Below are 18,115 nucleotides of genomic sequence, written 5' to 3'. Positions count from 1 at the left end.
ATCCTAGCTTCATTCTCTACGCTGCATTATTTTTGTAACAATAGTTTCAAGCATGCTATTGGCAGTTTTTATCAGTAGTTTCTTTTGCGAAAGCATTTGATGCGCAACCTCCTCAAAACATTGCAAATAATTTTGATGAGCACGCATCAAATACAAATTTCTGATTGCAGTCAACGCAAAGCACTTTCATCTGCTGGTATGTAATTCAGCAAATTGGTGTTTAGAAAAGAGCACAAACATCTTCCCCAACTGTGTAACTGTGTAGGTTGTGGAACAATCGAGTCGACTCACCAAATACTCTTTATAAGGAAGCCAGCATCACTTTTCTATTTTCGTCCGCTATTCATCAAATGTTGAAAAACGACGCAGCTTATAAAATTGCTAAGAGAGCCAAGAAAGCCACTGAAGAAGAGGCAAACAAGGAATCAAACAAAAAGGTTATCAAGAAAATGCCAACGAATGCAGAGGAGATAGCCTTGAAGAAAAAAAACAAAAAGCACGCAAACAACGTAGCCGCTCTATAACAAAGTCTCAGATGATGAAGAAGAGCGCAAAGACTGCACATGCGAAAGCCATCAAGTACATCAATGAGCTGGAGAAACGGAATAGGCAAGCTGTAACCCAGCCTAATGCTTCGCTGAACGACAACACTAAACAACTTGTCCATGCAAACGGAGCATTTCATTTTGACGATGACAGCATCGACCATGGCTTCGACTACATAGAGCCTTCTAACCAGCGTTATGGTTTCACAACCATTTTCAGACAAAAAAAACAAAGGAGAATTAGAAAAGACTTTTGGGCTCAAGAAAGTGTCTCGCTCAAGAAGTGGTATCTTGAATCTCACGAGATTCATGGCCATGCTGACCCTACCCTCAAAGTCCCAAATCAATTGAAAAGCACATATCAATGCGACTGCAGCAATAAGAAAACATTGGAGGTATATTGTTATATGCTACACAGTAAGTAAATTTAGTGAAACTCCAAATATTACACAAGCTAAACTGACACTTGATTTGCAGACCATCAAAAAATCAAAGTTGATTATTGTATGCATCAACCAATCCTAAAGAAATTGGTATTGATGCAAATGTTGCCAAGCAGCACAATTCAACCAAAAGCTGCGGTCCATTTCGCCGTCTTTGAAAAACTGATGAGCTTGAAGCTACATGGAAGCATTACAAATTATGCATTCGTGAAGACGCAGAATGTTGATAATCTCTTGTTGAGTAACTATGGTGAAAACGACGTAAGTTAAATGCTGCAGACCATTGTGCTGTTTATCTCAATATCTCGCCGTTCTCTTTTCTCTTTAGTTTAAAAATTTGAATAACGGCTTGTTCAACACACTACAAGTAATATATCGAAATTTGAAGAGCCATGCCTTGGATGATTTACGACTGGTCAACCACTCTTTGTACTGTCATGCGTGTTTTGTGAGTTGCGTTGCAAGGCATCTCGTTAGCAAAAACTGATTCAGGCTTTCTTTTAGGATGGTGATACCGTTGGAGTTGTAATGGATGGCAACTTCCAATTAAAAAGAAAGATGAACAAGCGAAACCGAAATGATGTAGATCTCTATCCTAGTATCTTTTCAACAAGCTACGACATTGCACAGCTGTGGGAAGTCGAAGGTGAAGTTGAAAAGTTTGCTAATGAAAAAGATGATGCGAAAGAAGAGCTGGTAAGCATATTGACAATATAGATGCACTAAAATGTTTGTACTTGATGGTGCATACTAATCACATTTTCATCAAGTGTGGTCTTGAAGAACTAGACAACATCAACAACCCTACGTTCAAAGCTGGCTCAGAGAAAAATCGAAAGGTGAGTAACCGTTTTGACGAAGAAGGAGTTTTTTCTATGAATTGTGCAAGACATGGCGTGCCTATTCGATTATACGATATTTATAATGGCGAAGGGTAAGTAGATCTTGGTAATGCTAAAAAAAAAGACTAACAACTTTCTGATTCCCCTAAATGATTGTAACAGGCGTAAGTACGCACTTGCGGCTATCAGTCATCTTATGAGTTTATTGGGTAACTCTCAGAAACTACTAATTATGTATGACATTATTTGCTTGTGTAAGGGCAAATTAGAGGTAGGCATATACATATTCAGAGACTGCATACATCGATTCCAACACAAGAACGAACTATTAGTCGTGTATACCAGGGCTAAAGGAGAGGGCTCCTTTATATCTCGTGACAGTGTTCCACGCCTATGCCCATAGCATGCATTGTCAAGTCCAACACCATCCACGAGTTGTCAATGGCAGTGGCAATACCGGTAAATAAGCATGAACAATAAAAGTGGAGAACAAAATACTGACTCAATAATCAGATGGCGAAGGTGTAGAGCGCTTCTGGAGCACAGCAAATCGCTTCATTTCCATGATCAGACAGATGAGCAAATTCAACCGCAAATCATTGTTAACAGATGTCGTATATCATTTTAGACAGAACAAAATGTTGGAAATTCGTAAGCTATACATAGCTTTCATATTGTTGTCTTACTAATCTATTTATAACAGCGGGACAAATCTTAAAAAAGTACACCAATGCAATGAAGAAGGTGAGCGAGCTCAACATTACAAATGAGAAATTTTTTGCACTGGAAGAACAGTGGAGTGAGCATGTAGAGATCGTGATGATTCCAGCAACTCCTGCCGGTGTGCAAATCCTTATAGATAAGGCAGAACAAGAAACCCATGTCAGTAGGTATTCTTACTACCTAAAATTAACCGTTGAATATTTGCTGTTGAATGACTTGAGAGATGAAAGGTAACTTTTAAACATGTGCATAGAGGAATATTACTGTTGAACCATTTTTAAAATGTAGTGGAAGAAAAATTGAAATCACTACCAAGAAAGATATCAATAGAAACAATTTTTTGGTCGATCAAATCAAGCAATTACAATCTGTGTATGGGTATGCGATGATCAACAGCCTAGATGATCCAGCCTTGCAAGAACATCGAGAACGGATCATTGAAGTTCGATACAATGTAATGAATACATTTGTAAAACACCTCTTGTTTGCAATTCTGATGAAAGAGCACAAGATATCTCAACCTGGCTCATTTGGTAATGGCTTGGCCTTTTGTGAGAACGAAAACTTCCCTTAGATTGAACTCTAACCCAAATGATAGGCACTGCAAAGGCGGCCAGAGTTATTTTGTCGCTTGAAATATTGAAGAAGAAAGCAGAGGCGATCATTTCGATGATCAACAAATTTGTAGAAACCTCATACAGTGAGTTATAATTTTGAATCGCAAGCGAGAGCAATATCTTAGTGTATAATGGTATGAAGGTACGCAGGCAGAGATCGACAGAAGAAAGAAGAAGACAGTCGGAAAAGAAGTGGAACGGATCAGACTGTATGCTGCCGAAAATGGTCTGGATTTGCCCACCCCTTTGAACAACTGGCATATATTGAAAAGAAACGTCGAAGAAATTTCTATTTTGATAGTAGGCTCGAGTAAACTCAATAGCATAAGAAGCATGTATACTAATGATACTTTTCGATGAAGGGTGAAGCAAAGAGGGTTCTTGGCAACTACGAAAGTGAGTTGTCATCGTTGAGGGGAAAACAGAACAATCATTTTGTCAGAATGAGAGTTCTGGACGTTGCTCGCCGTCAACGCAGTGCCAAGTCACTGTTGAAAAATATTTCAAGATCCAAACCTCCGGTATTGCTTGCAAGCAGAGATGCCTCTGACTTGCTAAACAATGTCGTTATTTTTCCTGAGGTGGATCTTAGCGATGACGGGAATGAAATTTTCGACAACATTGAGGATGATGTGGTTGACGCCGGTGATCCAAACGATGCAGATCCTGGTGAAGGCGGTGAGCCAAACCCAGAAGACGAAATTCTACTCACATTTCAAGACATTGAGGAAGGATCATAAAGCATCAAGTGCCTATTTTTTTATTTTATATATATATATTATCTAGTAAAACTTTATCGTATGAAAAAATCTCAACATATATGTTCCTGTATCAAATTATCCCTGAATTAAATGAACGTTGCTACAAACACTAATAATGGCAATTTTCTCTAAAAAAGAGAACGCAGGGACTTGAACTCGTAATCTTGTCTGTTCCGTCGACAAAAAGTTACCATTTCGCAAAGCAAAAATTTAAGAAATTTCAAAAATTCTAGGTAATACTATAGTTATTACAATATTTTGTACTACTACTCACGTGATGTGAATCAACTTGATTGTCTACTAGCTTTACATGTATACAAAACTAATTGTATTCTTGTAAAAGTATCATAAATCTAATATTTTTAGCTTCTCAAAGGTATTTCCGATGTATCAGAAATGTAGAAACAGTGATCATATTGACTTAAACTAACGATAAGCTAATAATAAACTATGAATCTTCTGAATCATCTTTAATACAGTCAGCCCAACATAGCATCGTATTAAATCATATCAATAATACAGCAATAAAATGGTAAAAAGCTTTTAAATGGCGTATTTGTTGAACTGGATCATATAATATATTAATGTAGTGAGTACACTTTGTCACAGAAAGCTTCTATGTGGTACCTTACTGTAATGCTAAGTTTTCTTGTTTGCTTTGTACTTTGCTATAAAATCATTGAATTAATAATATTAGCTGTTTCCAACGATTCTCTTTATTTGAAATAACATTTCTAGTATTGAATACATTTGCCACGTGTGTCATTCATCGCGTTTGATTAAGAACAAGTACTGTAACGACAGCGAACGGCTGTTGTTGTTTTATGCCTCAACAGTGACTAACGCTATCTAACAAGATATATTCAACATATGATTATGAATTACAGAGCACTGTTGTATTATAACTGAACCTCGTCATTGACATTACTTTTGCTGCTAGGTGCTTCCGTTTGTTTTCTATTTCGCAGATAATTTGACGTACAATTATATATTATTTATAACGCTATTATGAAAAAGCTACTGTGATGTATGAAAACCGTTTCATAGTTGACATCCTCATATTCCAATAACTGAATGCATTTGCTTCCTAGTCATATCAATACACTGATAAAGCAAATCAATTCAAGCTAGTGGTTTTATCTTTAGCTCTTCTTCCTCCACTTCCTCCTGACTATCACCTCTTAACAATAAAGGTACGTTCTTTTATTGCATACACAAATATTTTTAGTACTTGTACCTAGCTGCTATTGCTCTCAGTACAACTGATCAAAGTGGGCTATAGTCATATAATTGAGGTAGCAATCATAGTCATAGAGGCATTCACGCTTGCTTTGTCATGAGTCAAAAGTCATTCGTACTTTGTCAAGTTAAGCTACCACTAGTCTCGTGTATGATGAATGGCACAATAATTTATTGTATATAGCATACTGCTAGTAGAAAAGCTCTGTGTGAGCACCGTTTTTGCCATACTGTAATTCAGCGATGGTTTACTTTGAGGCTTGAAATGTCCTTTTTGAAATATTGCCTTGTCCATACTTGAATTTCTCCTTTGTGCGTTAATCAGCTTTTGCAATTTGTATCATGTATATTTTGCTGACGGGAATCTATGTCTTTGTATAATGTAGTAATAGAGCAAAATTCAGCACTTGGTTTCGACGCGCTTCTTGAGTTTTTAATGATTAATGGTCTCAAACACTGAACAACCTGTATAGTCAATGGAATTGTCGTAGCAGGGTCCATAAATTGGCTAATAAAGCAATATAGTAATATCTGTCATATAGACGGTAGTGGTGACACTGTTTGTGATGTTATACCCTTGTCTCGGCTTTCGTTGTATATATTTTGAAGGAAGACTCATACTTACTCTTGTTCAACCACATATAGCTTGATTTAAAGTGGCAAGCTTTCGTCTCAGAAGAGTTTTTTATTCGTCTTATTAGACAACCCTCTCTTGAGTTCAATCTTTTGTTGAAATCGAATGATGAAATTTAGGAACGAACATGAAAATGACGAATTCCAGAGGGTATTTTGACTGCAATGCCTATAATTCCCATGCTTCATTTTGTGTTCGCCCCAGAAGTCCAATGAAATCCTCTTGATACTGTACGTGGAATGGATAAAGCTAATAAAATCAGCAATCTGTTTACACTAAAAAGTGTAACACACGGAACAAGTACTCGAGTACGAAATCCCTTTTGTAGATGCGTCAATCTTGATCAAGGTTCAATTCTATATTGTGTATGATCTGTTTTTCAAGTGCCAGCTCCTCCAGCGACTATCAAAATATCTATACGTTGTGGTCTATTTGTTGATTGACTTCAAAATTCGCATTATGCTTTAGGTAAAGCTCATACCAAATAATCGTATATCGTGACCATACAACACCGCCGAAATTGAATGCTAGACAGCAAGAGGATGATGAAATGGGATGGCAATGCTGCTCTACTGATTTTATGATGTATCTTGATCAATCAAAAGTAAATTGGAAATGAAGCGTTGATAAAAAAGATGAAAACAGTTGACTGCAATTATTGAAGAAAGCCTCACTTTTGATCAGCAAGGTGATACATTTTAATAATCTGTGCAACATTTATTAAAGGAGTGCTGGCCCAAAGTATATATAGATACACGCAATATTAAATTAACAATCCCCCTTTTTTTTCGAATTTACGTCTTTTTACCACTTTATAAACACATATACAAAACTACATCCAAGCTAATCAACTGTCTTTGTAAAGCATTTATTCAATTAACAAAATAAAGATGGCGACACTCGATATACAACTTCAACTACAAATGACCATTACACGCAAACCACATCAATTGAGCCTTTTAAAGTCAATAACACCATCGCGAAAGCCTTTTAAAACCCTCTTTGCATCATCAGTAGATAAACCCTCAATATCATGATCAACTTTGCCCTTGCGGTTTGTTTTTGGGTATGGCAAGTCCTCTGGCCATCCAACGAGACCATACACATGACCATCACGATATTTAGTTTTCGTAAACACCTTCTTCCAACTAGGAGCCACTTTTTTTTCGTCAGACAAGCCAATTGCCTTTGCTATAAAAATTATTAGAAATGAATTACATGGATTGGTTAGATGTGCGATACTCACACCAGGCATCTTTGGCTACGACTCGTAAATCTTTGATATCTTGCTCTTTGCTTCCACGAAGCTTCTTGTTTGATTTTTGAACAAGGTCAGCTGAAATGGCATTATTGCTCGGATCAAAGGCAGCCAGTAGAGCATTCGATGATTTGGAAGAAAAGTTCGAAGGAACAGGCGCAATAGCTGCAAAATATCCAGCGATCGTTGGTGTATCGTCCAGTGTTGAAATTGCTGCAGCAGGCCTTTTTTGAGAACCTCGTGCTTCATTATCCTCTCGTGAATCATCACCATCCTGGAACGAGCCATCAGAGTCATAATCGTCATCAGAGTCCTTCAGGATTTTGGGATACCTGCGAGTAGCAGTGTGGGGAGTGTGGGGAGTGAGGGCAGCATGGGCAGCGAGGGGAGTGAGGGCAGCGTGGGCAGCGTGAGGAGTGTGGGCAGCGTGGGCAGCATGGGGAGTGTGAGCAGCATGGGCAGCGTGAGGAGTGTGGGCAGCGTGGGCAGCATGGGGAGTGTGAGCAGCATGGGGAGCCTTCGTATTACCTGCCAAAAATTATCAATTTTAGACATTGAAAAACCAGTGTAATACATACCTGGGGTAATACGAGTTTTTCGCATCTCTCTTTCCAGAAAACCGATGATACTCATCGATGGCAGCGTTTCATCGATTTGTTTAAAGGCTTCTTTTGATTCATCTATGACATACATGTTAACGAATGTCCTTATAACCGACCGTAAAAAATGATTTACTGTACCAGAATTTGGCTGATACAATGGTACGTAGAGTTTATCATAAATGGTGTCAGTTGCTCGGTAAATCATCAAATGTGTGCGATAATTCTCTCTGAAGAAATCTGCACTTCTGCGAAATTGTTTCCAATGTCTATCAAAAGACTTGTACTTGGCCAACATGTCAATGTTCGAGGACCGCTTCTTCTCTTCCTCTGCCTCTAGTTTGTATGGCCGTTGCTGCTCTGCACTAAGCGCCTTCCATTGGGCTCCAAGTTGCTGCAAATGGGCTTTGCGCTCTGATTTCAGAATTTTTTTGCCCTGAGTATGTTCCTTCTGATACATACTCCAGCCACTGAGCTTTGTCTTGATTGCTTGGGGAGGCTTGAACTCTCCAATGAATTTTGTGTGATGCTCGTAGCACACATGTGCTCCAAGGTATCGCTTCACTTGGTCTTTGGTGAAGGCTGCATTTGTTTCAGCGAAATCATTTATCAAGAGATCCACTTTTTGGAATAATGGTCTTAATAAGATTTCATCATCACTTCCATACATGAAGAACGACTCAGTATGACTGTGTTTGTCTTCATCCTCATCTTCGTCTTCATCTTTGTCTTCATCTGCGTCTTCATCTTCATCTTCATCTTCAGGCTCTACAGTTAGGCGAGTGCCGTCGCTGTTATCACTCCAAACGTCCCCAGCATCTTGTTCAATGATTGATTCATCATCGGAACCACGACCAGTCTGCTGGCTCGCGTAATCCATCTCTCCTTCTAAGGCGCCAAAATAGTTTTTAATCAATTTACTCATTTTAATGTATAAAGAAAGAAAGAAAGAACAAAAGCAAAGAAAATCTCAAATGTATTTATAAAGATGGCTTGCTCTTAACGAGAACTGTATAATTGCAACGGCTTATCAACAGAAAATATGATCCACAGCTTTAACAACGCATGCATGAAGCGAGATCAATTCATAAATAGAAGCATGCGAAGATTTCAAAAATGGTACAAACCCGTTTGTGCTTCTCCCTTATGATAAACAGACAACACCTCGTCATTCTCCTTGAAAATGTTCTATAAGAATTTGAGTTGTTCCACAGTTGCGTAACATCGCTTTTGTCCAACATTAATTATCAACTAGGTTCTGAATGGCAAAAAACCTATGCTTATTTAAGAAGTGCAGCTTAAATGCCGACAATCACTGTACTAAGCAGCTACTTTGACGAATAATACAACGAAGCCATAATAAATGTAGGCATAGGCATATATGACAGTTGGCAGAGGCACACAGAAAAGTGGGCAGAGATGTATCTAAATGTGGGCAGAGGCATATATGAAAGTTGGCAGAGATGCATATGAAAGTAGGCGGAGATGTCTTTAAATGTAGGCAGAGATGTTAATGAAAGTGGGCAGAAAGTAGGCAGAGAAGTATTTAGATATGGGCAAAGGTATATATAAATGTAGACAAAGGTATATATAAATATAGGCAGTGGTGTATTTGATAATAGGCAGAGATATATATAAACGTAGGCAGAGATTTATATAAACGTAGGCAGAGATATATATAAACGTAGGCAGAGATGTTAATGAAAGTAGGCAGAGATGTTAATGAAAGTGGGCAGAAAGTAGGCAGAGAAGTATTTAGATATGGGCAAAGGTATATATAAATGTAGACAAAGGTATATATAAATATAGGCAGTGGTGTATTTGATAATAGGCAGAGATATATATAAACGTAGGCAGAGATATATATAAACGTAGGCAGAGATATATATAAACGTAGGCAGAGATTTATATAAACGTAGGCAGAGATTTATATAAAAGTAGGCAGGGATATATTTAAATGTAGGCAGAGATGTATCTTAAAGTGGGCAGAGATGTATATAAAAGTGGGCAGAGGTGTAAATGAATGTAGGCGAGAAAGGTATTCATGGGTTGAAATGAACAACGTTTCCATTGGACTAAAAATCCATGATGTTGGGGGAAATCTGATTGAACTCTGTAATAGTTAAATTTGCGCACTTTGTTTAATGTAACATGTAACTCTTTTTGAGTACAGTGTGGTACGCAACAGGTCGCTTTTTGGTCGAATTTTGTCCTTGTTTTTTTGGACCTCAAAAAGTTGAGCAATAGTGGCAATAAGTAGCTGCCAGATGAGAGCAATTGTTTGGTGCTATTCTGACCATCTAACACGGCCTTGAACGCGAGAAAACGCAGCTCAAATGCACTCTGATTTTCCCCTTCTTAGTCCTTAGAGTCCCTGATACAACAAAATCTGAGCGCATTTGAGCTGCGTTTTCCTCACTAATTGTCTTGCGATACAATTGATAAAACATGCGAAATGAATCATAACATTCAATTAGCTACTATGTAAACTCTTGTCACGATTCAAATAGAATTGAATACTCAATCCTGAAATCAAGGAACCATTCTAAGCACAGTTCCACCGAAAAGGCATCAAAAGTTTGCTTTTTACCTTAAGAGAAGAGAAGGAGCGGTCAATTTTCATATGATATGAAAACTGTGTGGATACCTTGTAGCTCATTCATATAGTTTGAGTCAATCACTCAAATGCTTATCATAATTGAAAAGGGTGCTTGCTATATTGGACCTTACGGGGTTCAGTAATACTAGCCTTTTTTATTATTGATATCAGCAAAAATTGACGCTTAAAACAGTGGTTACAGCTACTATTCAGTACCTATTCCTTCAATTTAGCAAGTGCAATTGCGCTATATTCATTGAATTCTGGGTCCCTTTCGATGAATGATTGCATGATTTTGGCAGTGTCCTATCATCAAACAAATTGAATATACTATCACTACACTTTCATAGCTCTATGATTACCTGTATAAAATCATTACACTTTCCGTGATTCACAGGAAGCGGTCTACCACCATCCAATTCATAAACTTCTCCATCTACTTCTACAAAGCTAATGTAGTGATTTGAGCAAGGATCAGCAATATCTGGAGTCTACATGATTCAAATTGCTTCAGTCTACTAAAAGGGAAAGGTAACACTCGAAAAAACTCACATAACTCTGACCAGAGCAAGCGCTTTCATGATGAAGGTTTGCCAATTCGGAGCAAGACTCCAAATATTCACCACGTTTATCATATGTCATTTCGCGAGTTGCATCAAAGATACGTTTAAACAATCCATCGCCTACGTATTTTATGATTATAAAAGAGGAGCTTTTTTAAGGAGACGAAACAAACCGTTGATCTGGCGATTATTTGACAAGCTATGCAACAGTGCAATCATACCACATGCATTTTCGATTGTTTGTTTGAAATGAATGACATTGTCACTGATGGCTTGCTTGTTCAACGCAAGACGTGCTTCATCTTTTGCCCGGAATTCATCATATGCTGGACTTCCTGGGAACAAGAAGATGATGGCTGTGGCAGGTCGTGGGATCACAGCCAATGCATCATCGTCAAATCCTGTTGAACAAATGAGAATAGTCTGTCTTGTACACAAGTCATGCGTTTTACATACCATAAATGTCTATAAACCCCCATTTGCAATCAACGCCATGATTATGAATCATCTATGATGGCATAAATTAGTCTAGATAGAGGCGTCTTACGTACTGCGCAACGTCTACCTTGTTTAATATCTATATTGATGGCGCGATACTTCAATTGACATATTCAGATGCGAGGAGGGAACCGCTTACCTCAGGATTGGACTCAAGGGGGATCCATCGAAGTTGTTGCTTTTTGGTGTCGTTTGAAATGCTCATTTTGGATGAAATGAAAAGGAAACTAGGTGCTCGTTGGAACACGCAAGCGTATTATTTGACTCTTTTTTTTTGGAGTTGGTACCACATCAAATAGGTATATTGCATGAAAACCAAAATCAACTGAGTATACAGTCCAATGTTAAACAGCATCTACAGCTGAAATATTGATTTAGACTTGGTTTCTTCAGTTATTGTAAAAGGGATAAGGAGAAGGACTTCTTAGTATAGCATGTAACTCCTAAATGTGTTCCATGGATGCAACTTGTACCCTTTTTGTGGATTCTTGACATTGAAATACGTCATATCACAACTCGATGATTATATATTTCACTTTATTCAAATGTATTCAATTAAAAGCAGAGAAATAATAAGAGAGAGACAGAGTACACTGCATATAGCTATGCAATACACAGTTCAGAAAGAATAATTACAGCACATCATACTAAAAAAAAAAAAAATAAAAATAAAGGGGACAGAATAGATGCTCGGTAAAATTGAGAATACACATAGTTGAAGGACCCGGCCGGGGCTTGTGGCAAATGAAGTAGCATAAGCATGTATATAAAGAAAGTATAAGAAATAAAGTTTGCGTTAAAGGAGATTCATCAAAAGTGGCATATTGTCTGTTAAAAAAAAAAAGTAAGGGGTGAAGCATATAAGATGATATTCACATTATCATTGCTGAATGTTAGTGTTGTTATAGGGGTCCATCAGTTCAAGCTCGGATGTCTCTTGACTAGGTTCGGAAAGGCGACGCATAATCTATCAAAAAAAAAAAAAAAAAAAAAATTAGCCCATGTTTGCACAGCATAAGCTGATGAAGATTACCTGCTGCCCGGTCCAATATGTCTCGTCCTGTTGAAGTGGCATTGACAGAGGATAAGAGTATCGTTTGTGAGACATGTTGAAGTTTTTGCTGCTACTGTCATTCAGCATATCATCCAAAATCAAGTTGTCATTCATCACTTGTGTGGATTGGATCCAATCAACGACATTGCTGTTATTAGGCACAGATCTCATGGTGCAATCATGACTTGCCATACTATGAATATCTGTCATTGGCAAAAATGACTGACTAAAGTAAGTACTGGTAGCTGGCCATGCATTCAAATTAACAGCGCTGTCAGCAGAAGACATGGTTGTAGTAACAGGATCAGCTTTAGTCACTGCTGCTGCCGCTGTGGTCTGGTGATGGATGAAAGGTGCCGTATTACCAGCATGACTTAGCCACCATTCAGTATCTCCTTCCAACGGGATCTGGGAAGATTGATTATTTGGTGGAGTATTGATGGTTGTGAGTTCCTCTTCTTCATCATTTACAGTTGAATTGTCGCTGATCCAAGGCTTGTTTGTAGATGAAGACGATGACGATTGTGATCTGCTATGAACCATGTTGGAAGCAGACAGTGTAATTGGCGCATAGTTCAAATGTTGCTGCTTGGGCGGATGAGAGGCTTCTTTTTTGACATGATTGCTCACTTGCTTTTCCTTTGCTCTCCTGTTTTGAAACCACACTTGCACACCTCGAGGTGTCATTGACAGACTCTCAGCCAAACCCTGTCTGATCTTACTGTTGGGCTTTGGGTTGCTGCTAAATGCCTTTTCTAGAATTTTGAATTGAGTGCGAGAAGTGCGTCTTCTGTGCTTGACTTCGAAAGGATTGTAAAAGTTTGGGCTAAAGTTTTTGCTGCTGCTGTTGTCTTCATATTGATTCGGATTTGTTCCCGATGACTTCCGGATACGGCAATTATCTAACTGTGACATACTGGTGCTTCAATGTTGATGTCTATTCTTTGTTTTTTTTTAAAAAAAAAAAAAAAAAAAAGGAAAAGAAAGAAAGAAATGCAGTTAAATAAATCAAAGCGATCATCCTTTTTATAAACAATGATTTCTATGTGATCTGTAAAATACTAATTATTCGGTTTTGAATGAATTGGGAATGTTGAGGAGAAGGAGGTGGGGGGGGGGGTTCAAATCAAAAAAAGATCATAATAGGTAAAAGGGGAATTTCACGTCAGGAGAGAAACTTTGTAACGTTTGTTTGCCTCTATCATGACTGAATCTAATAATCCAGTAGACTGCATTCATAACAAAGATTCTCTGCCATCGTGCGATCGTTCTGTTCAGATGTAAGACAATCTAGAATCAATCTGAATGGGCTTATCTTGACTTTCAAGGGGTGAGTTGAAGCCAAAAAAGCAAAGGAGAAGGGAGCAGCCAATGTCAAGTAACTTTTTTTCTGTGTAATTGTGTGATTCAAGGGGGCACGTTTGCCCTCTTCTCTTGTATATTGACGTTTGGACTAGACAGCAATACAAACAAGCTATATGTGATTAAGAACAATTGCATGGCAAATGGCTTTTGGTATTGGCAAAAGAGAGAGAGAGAGAGTGTGTGTGTGTGTTTAAGGGGGTTGTTGTGGCAGTATGCTGAAAAAGAAGGGAGGCGGGGAAGCTCAGATATTTAGACATCATACTATCGTATATGTATACAATAATGCCTTCATTTCATTGTTGTCTTGTATGACAAGCAACTGTGATACAACATACATTTATTTGTGGTATAAATCCGTCCATAACACATCTTTCTATATGCTCTCTACTATCCACTTCCTCTTCGTGTAATGAATTGTATTGAATGACGTTTAGTCCATGTTCACATAAATAGCTTAACGGCCATCCTTCTTACTGTACATTGACGTAACATTGCTCTAGTGCTCGACCCTGGGGATTCAGTGGCCTTCTCTGGGAATTGAACATTAACACGATGCTACGCTAAAGCATGGACCCTGCTGCATCAATGTGCTCCGTTTCCCTATTATCATGAGCCAAGCCAGCTAGTATTAAATGTAAAAAATACAATGGAATCGATTTATTAAAGAGAAAAAACAACAAAATGTACTAAATTGTAACAAAAAGAGCAAGATAGAGCTTATGTCTATCCAACTTATTTTTCACGGATGACTGAGAAAAGGAATTACCACTTTCTGTCAGTGTTACTAGAGCCTGCACCAGCACCTCTGTTACCACCACGAGGACGGTCGCCAAAACTGCCACCCTCACGGCGACCTCCAAAGCTGCCACCATCACGACGCTCACGGTCACCGCCAAAGCTGCCACCATCACGACGCTCACGGTCACCGCCAAAGCTGCCGCCATCACGACGCTCACGGTCACCGCCAAAGCCACTACCTTCGCGACGCTCACCGCCGAATCCACGACGCTCACCAAAACTGCCACCATCACGACGGTCAGAATCGCGACCGAAACGATCATTGTTGGAGGGGCGGCTAACACTACGCCAGGCACCACCTTCAGAGGCACTAGGAGCACCACCAGATGCAGCAGCACGACCAGCTTCACGAGATCTCCATCCACCAGCAGAAGCACCAGATTCAGCATTACGAGCACTAGGAGTGTAAGCAGCTCTAGCAGGTGGAGCGCTGACCTTGGCAAGAGCAGCAGCCTTCTCAGCAGCAAGTTTACGCTCGATTTCTTCATCACGCTCACGTTGCTTTCTGGCAATCTCATCAAGCTTCTCGCGTTCCTTGGCATTGGCTTCTCTCTCCTTGGCGAGCCTCTCTTCTTTTTCAAGACGAGCCTTCTCAGCGGCCTCAGCGGCCTCACGCTCCTCTTGCTCACGACGAATCTTTTCAGCTTGCTCTTGCTCACGGATTCTATCAGCTTCAGCCTTCTTTTCACGCCATGCAGCGATTCTCTCTTGCTTCTCCTTTTCGATAGCCTCATCAGCAGCCTTGCGCTTGGCATCAGTTGCTTCCTTGCGAGCAGTTTCGATCTTGTTTTTGTAGGTTCTATAATCGACAATGATGCGAGAGAAGCGAGTCTTGAGCTTCATGTTCTCTTCAAACTTGGCCTTAGAAGCAGCTAATTCAGCCTTGCGAGAAGCTTCATAGAATGCCTTGTCAGTCTTTTGTTGTTGCTCGTAATCCTTCTCCAAAAGAGGAATTTCTTCCTTTCTGTAAGCACGTTCAGTGTGGTCGATACGCTTGCTGATTTGCTTGAGACGATCGCTCAATTCCTTTTGCTCGGTTTGGAGACGAGATACCTTCAAGTCCAACAAGGTCTTGACGTCAGATTGCTCAATTTCCTCGGGCTTCAATTGGAGACCAGTCTTGCTGCTGATCTCTTCAGCAATACGCTTGGCTTGATCACGTTGAACCTCATCCTGAATACGCTTGAGACGCTCTTCTTCGCGACGCTTCATTTCCTCAGCAACACGCTTCTTCTCAGCTTCGGCCTTCTTGGCAGCAGCAGCAGCCTTTTCTTGTGCGGCTTGCTTTTCCTTGCGAGCAATCTCGGACTCAATGATTTCCTTACGACGTTCAATGATGACTTTGCGAGCCAAAGCTTGCTTGTGTTCCTCCTCAGCGCCAGCTAAAGCACGTTGGACGACTTGTTGCTTGGCCTTGACAGCGTTTTCCTTGACAGAGGGATCAATCATTTGAACAACCGCATGCAAGCTGACACCAAGACGAGACAGTTGTGTGCGCATCAAATCAGCAGGAGAAGACTGTAATTGAATGCCTTCAGTGACAGTATCCTTGGGAGGTGCAAAGAGATCAGTCTCAAAGATGAGACTCTGAGAGGCGTGGTCAATGCGGATGTTGAGCTCACCGCGCTTGCAACCATTCATGATGAACTTTTCGATAGTGGCAGCATCATAGTTGAAGGGGGCAGGGAAAGAAGCAAGATTCAACACAAAGTCCAACTTGACAGTGGTATAGACTTGAGAGAGTTGTTGCAAAAGACGGGTCAAGATGACTTGGTGAAGAGGGCGGACATACTTGGCCAAATCAGCATCTTCAGAGATCTTGTTCATAATGGGGTTGATCTTCTTGCAGATGGACAAGGGATGGAATTGAACTTCGAGGATGTTGTAGAGGTCGCGGATCTCTGGGCGAACACGAGACAAGATGTTCTTGTTGAGAGCTTCCTTCAACAAGCCAGTGCGAGTAGGATGAGCGTTCAAACCCATGAGCATGGAGAGACGGTTCAACTTTTGAACACGGTATTCATCAGCTTCGACATATCCAGGACGGGTCTTGGTGGTGGTGATGATGGGGATGGCAAGAGCAGACAACAGGACAATGGAAGCCATGTGGGATTGTTGATCATCAGTCAAGTTCTTGTTGACGACACGCTCGATAGCTGAGAATCTGTTCCAGGCAGCAGAGTGGAACAAGTAGTCATCAGAGACCATGAAGATCTTGGTGAGCTTTTCATAGTAGTTGGCCATCATGACGGGCTTGGGAGGACGCTTTGAGGTGGTCAACAAGGTGTGGATATCTTCAACAGACTTGAAGGCCTCTTGCCACAACTCCAATTCAGCAGCAGCATTCAACTGGGCAAAACGAGACTCCAAATAAGCTTGAAGGGTTTCGGGATCGTTCAAGTTGACGGCATGAGGTTGGTGAGAGTACTTTGCAACGTTCAAAAAGTGGTTACGAAGGATCTCGCAAAGACGACGGAATTCAGTCTTGCGATCGTAAGTCAAACAGAACTGGAAAGCTTTGAGTGTAACAGCATTGTAGAGTGTTTCTAAACGAGAGTTGTTTCTCATGATATCGAGCACAGTGCGATAAGCTTCCCACAAGAACTTGAGCCAAGGAGTGACAACGGCGCGATCAGTTCTGTCTTTGCTTTGGTCTCCAGAAACGGTGCTCAACATGATGGATTCAGGTGTCTCGGAGGCTTCTAAATCATCGACATCAACAGCAATCTTATCAGCTTTGGCGCGAGCTTCAGCGACCTTTTCTTCGGCGAGAGAAAGCATTTTGTTGATGATGGTTTCAATAGAGTTGACGCTGGTGTTTTGGGCGATATTACGGTATTGGTGAAGACCTTCCTTAACCATCTTGCCTTTCTTGAGCTCAACACAGAGCTCAACGTACTTGAGCATGATAGGCTCCATCACTGTGATGGGGTTGCTACGAGAGCGCTTGGAGAGTACGACTTCGTGAAGAGCTTGCAAAGCAGCTTCATCTTGTCCAACAGATTGAAGTTCTAACGTAATCCCAAATGTTAATTTCATCTAATCCATCCATCCATCCATCTAGTCGTCTCACCTTCAACTCTTTTGAGGACGTTATCCGACTTTACAGCGTAGAAGGGTGCCATTGTATAAAGTGTATCGAATTGACTATGCTGGATGCAGTTTGATTTTGTTGTAGTGTTGTTACTACACCTGAGCGTGTGTGACGCAGAGCTCGATGAGTATGTGTATAATCCGGTGGTAAAGTTAGCCGGGCTAGCTTATTGTTCTTATATGAATTATCGCCGATCAAACAAAATGCCAGTTGCAACTGGTCCGTGATCACAAGAATCAGATCAGAAAATGCCACCGTGCAGAATTGGGAGTGGCATCTAATGCTTCCTTAAGTCATGTAACCTGAGTAGACACAAGATAGTTTGGGGACTGACTCGGTAATTGCTAGAATTGCCTTGAACTTTTGTTGATTGGAGGGAAAGGTAGTGCTGATACACAATGTATGTGTTGATGGGTGTACATAGAACTGTGTAGATCCACTGGTATACACAAGCATTTCACATTTTAACCTACCAGTACCACC

The 18,115-nt window shown here is 40.1% G+C and overlaps 5 protein-coding genes across 5 annotated transcripts; 1 reads left to right on the top strand and 4 right to left on the bottom strand.

Annotated features, from left to right (window-relative positions):
• Window positions 1-535: 535 nt before the first annotated feature.
• ATC70_001815 (uncharacterized protein) lies at window positions 536-3,910 on the top strand (the record flags this gene model as incomplete). The annotated part of the gene is made up of 13 exons (XM_064821207.1): window positions 536-962; window positions 1,023-1,249; window positions 1,317-1,436; window positions 1,493-1,684; window positions 1,759-1,922; window positions 1,993-2,101; window positions 2,163-2,289; window positions 2,344-2,481; window positions 2,534-2,783; window positions 2,842-3,086; window positions 3,152-3,253; window positions 3,313-3,470; window positions 3,533-3,910. 13 exons carry the CDS (start codon window positions 536-538, stop codon window positions 3,908-3,910), a joined length of 2,637 nt encoding a protein of 878 aa, XP_064680893.1.
• A 2,840-nt stretch (window positions 3,911-6,750) lies between these two features.
• IMP4 (snoRNA-binding rRNA-processing protein imp4) lies at window positions 6,751-8,586 on the bottom strand (the record flags this gene model as incomplete). Its single annotated transcript, XM_064821206.1, has 4 exons — window positions 6,751-6,995; window positions 7,051-7,590; window positions 7,641-7,742; window positions 7,803-8,586. 4 exons carry the CDS (start codon window positions 8,584-8,586, stop codon window positions 6,751-6,753), a joined length of 1,671 nt encoding a protein of 556 aa, XP_064680892.1.
• A 1,890-nt stretch (window positions 8,587-10,476) lies between these two features.
• On the bottom strand, window positions 10,477-11,526 carry XDJ1 (DnaJ-like protein xdj1; the record flags this gene model as incomplete). The annotated part of the gene is made up of 7 exons (XM_064821205.1): window positions 10,477-10,566; window positions 10,623-10,751; window positions 10,813-10,943; window positions 10,997-11,224; window positions 11,280-11,331; window positions 11,389-11,400; window positions 11,461-11,526. The coding sequence occupies 7 exons, from the start codon at window positions 11,524-11,526 to the stop codon at window positions 10,477-10,479; spliced, it is 708 nt and encodes a 235-aa protein (XP_064680891.1).
• A 675-nt stretch (window positions 11,527-12,201) lies between these two features.
• On the bottom strand, window positions 12,202-13,290 carry ATC70_001812 (uncharacterized protein; the record flags this gene model as incomplete). The annotated part of the gene is made up of 2 exons (XM_064821204.1): window positions 12,202-12,288; window positions 12,355-13,290. The coding sequence occupies 2 exons, from the start codon at window positions 13,288-13,290 to the stop codon at window positions 12,202-12,204; spliced, it is 1,023 nt and encodes a 340-aa protein (XP_064680890.1).
• Window positions 13,291-14,502: 1,212 nt separating this feature from the next.
• On the bottom strand, window positions 14,503-17,663 carry ATC70_001811 (uncharacterized protein; the record flags this gene model as incomplete). The annotated part of the gene is made up of 2 exons (XM_064821203.1): window positions 14,503-17,549; window positions 17,612-17,663. The coding sequence occupies 2 exons, from the start codon at window positions 17,661-17,663 to the stop codon at window positions 14,503-14,505; spliced, it is 3,099 nt and encodes a 1,032-aa protein (XP_064680889.1).
• Between the last annotated feature and the right edge of the window lie 452 nt (window positions 17,664-18,115).

This window comes from Mucor velutinosus, assembly GCF_035048745.1.
Source record: "Mucor velutinosus strain NIH1002 chromosome Unknown tig00000093, whole genome shotgun sequence".
NCBI classification, from domain to species: Eukaryota; Fungi; Mucoromycota; class Mucoromycetes; order Mucorales; family Mucoraceae; genus Mucor; species Mucor velutinosus.
This window is presented reverse-complemented; position numbering and strand designations above follow the sequence as displayed.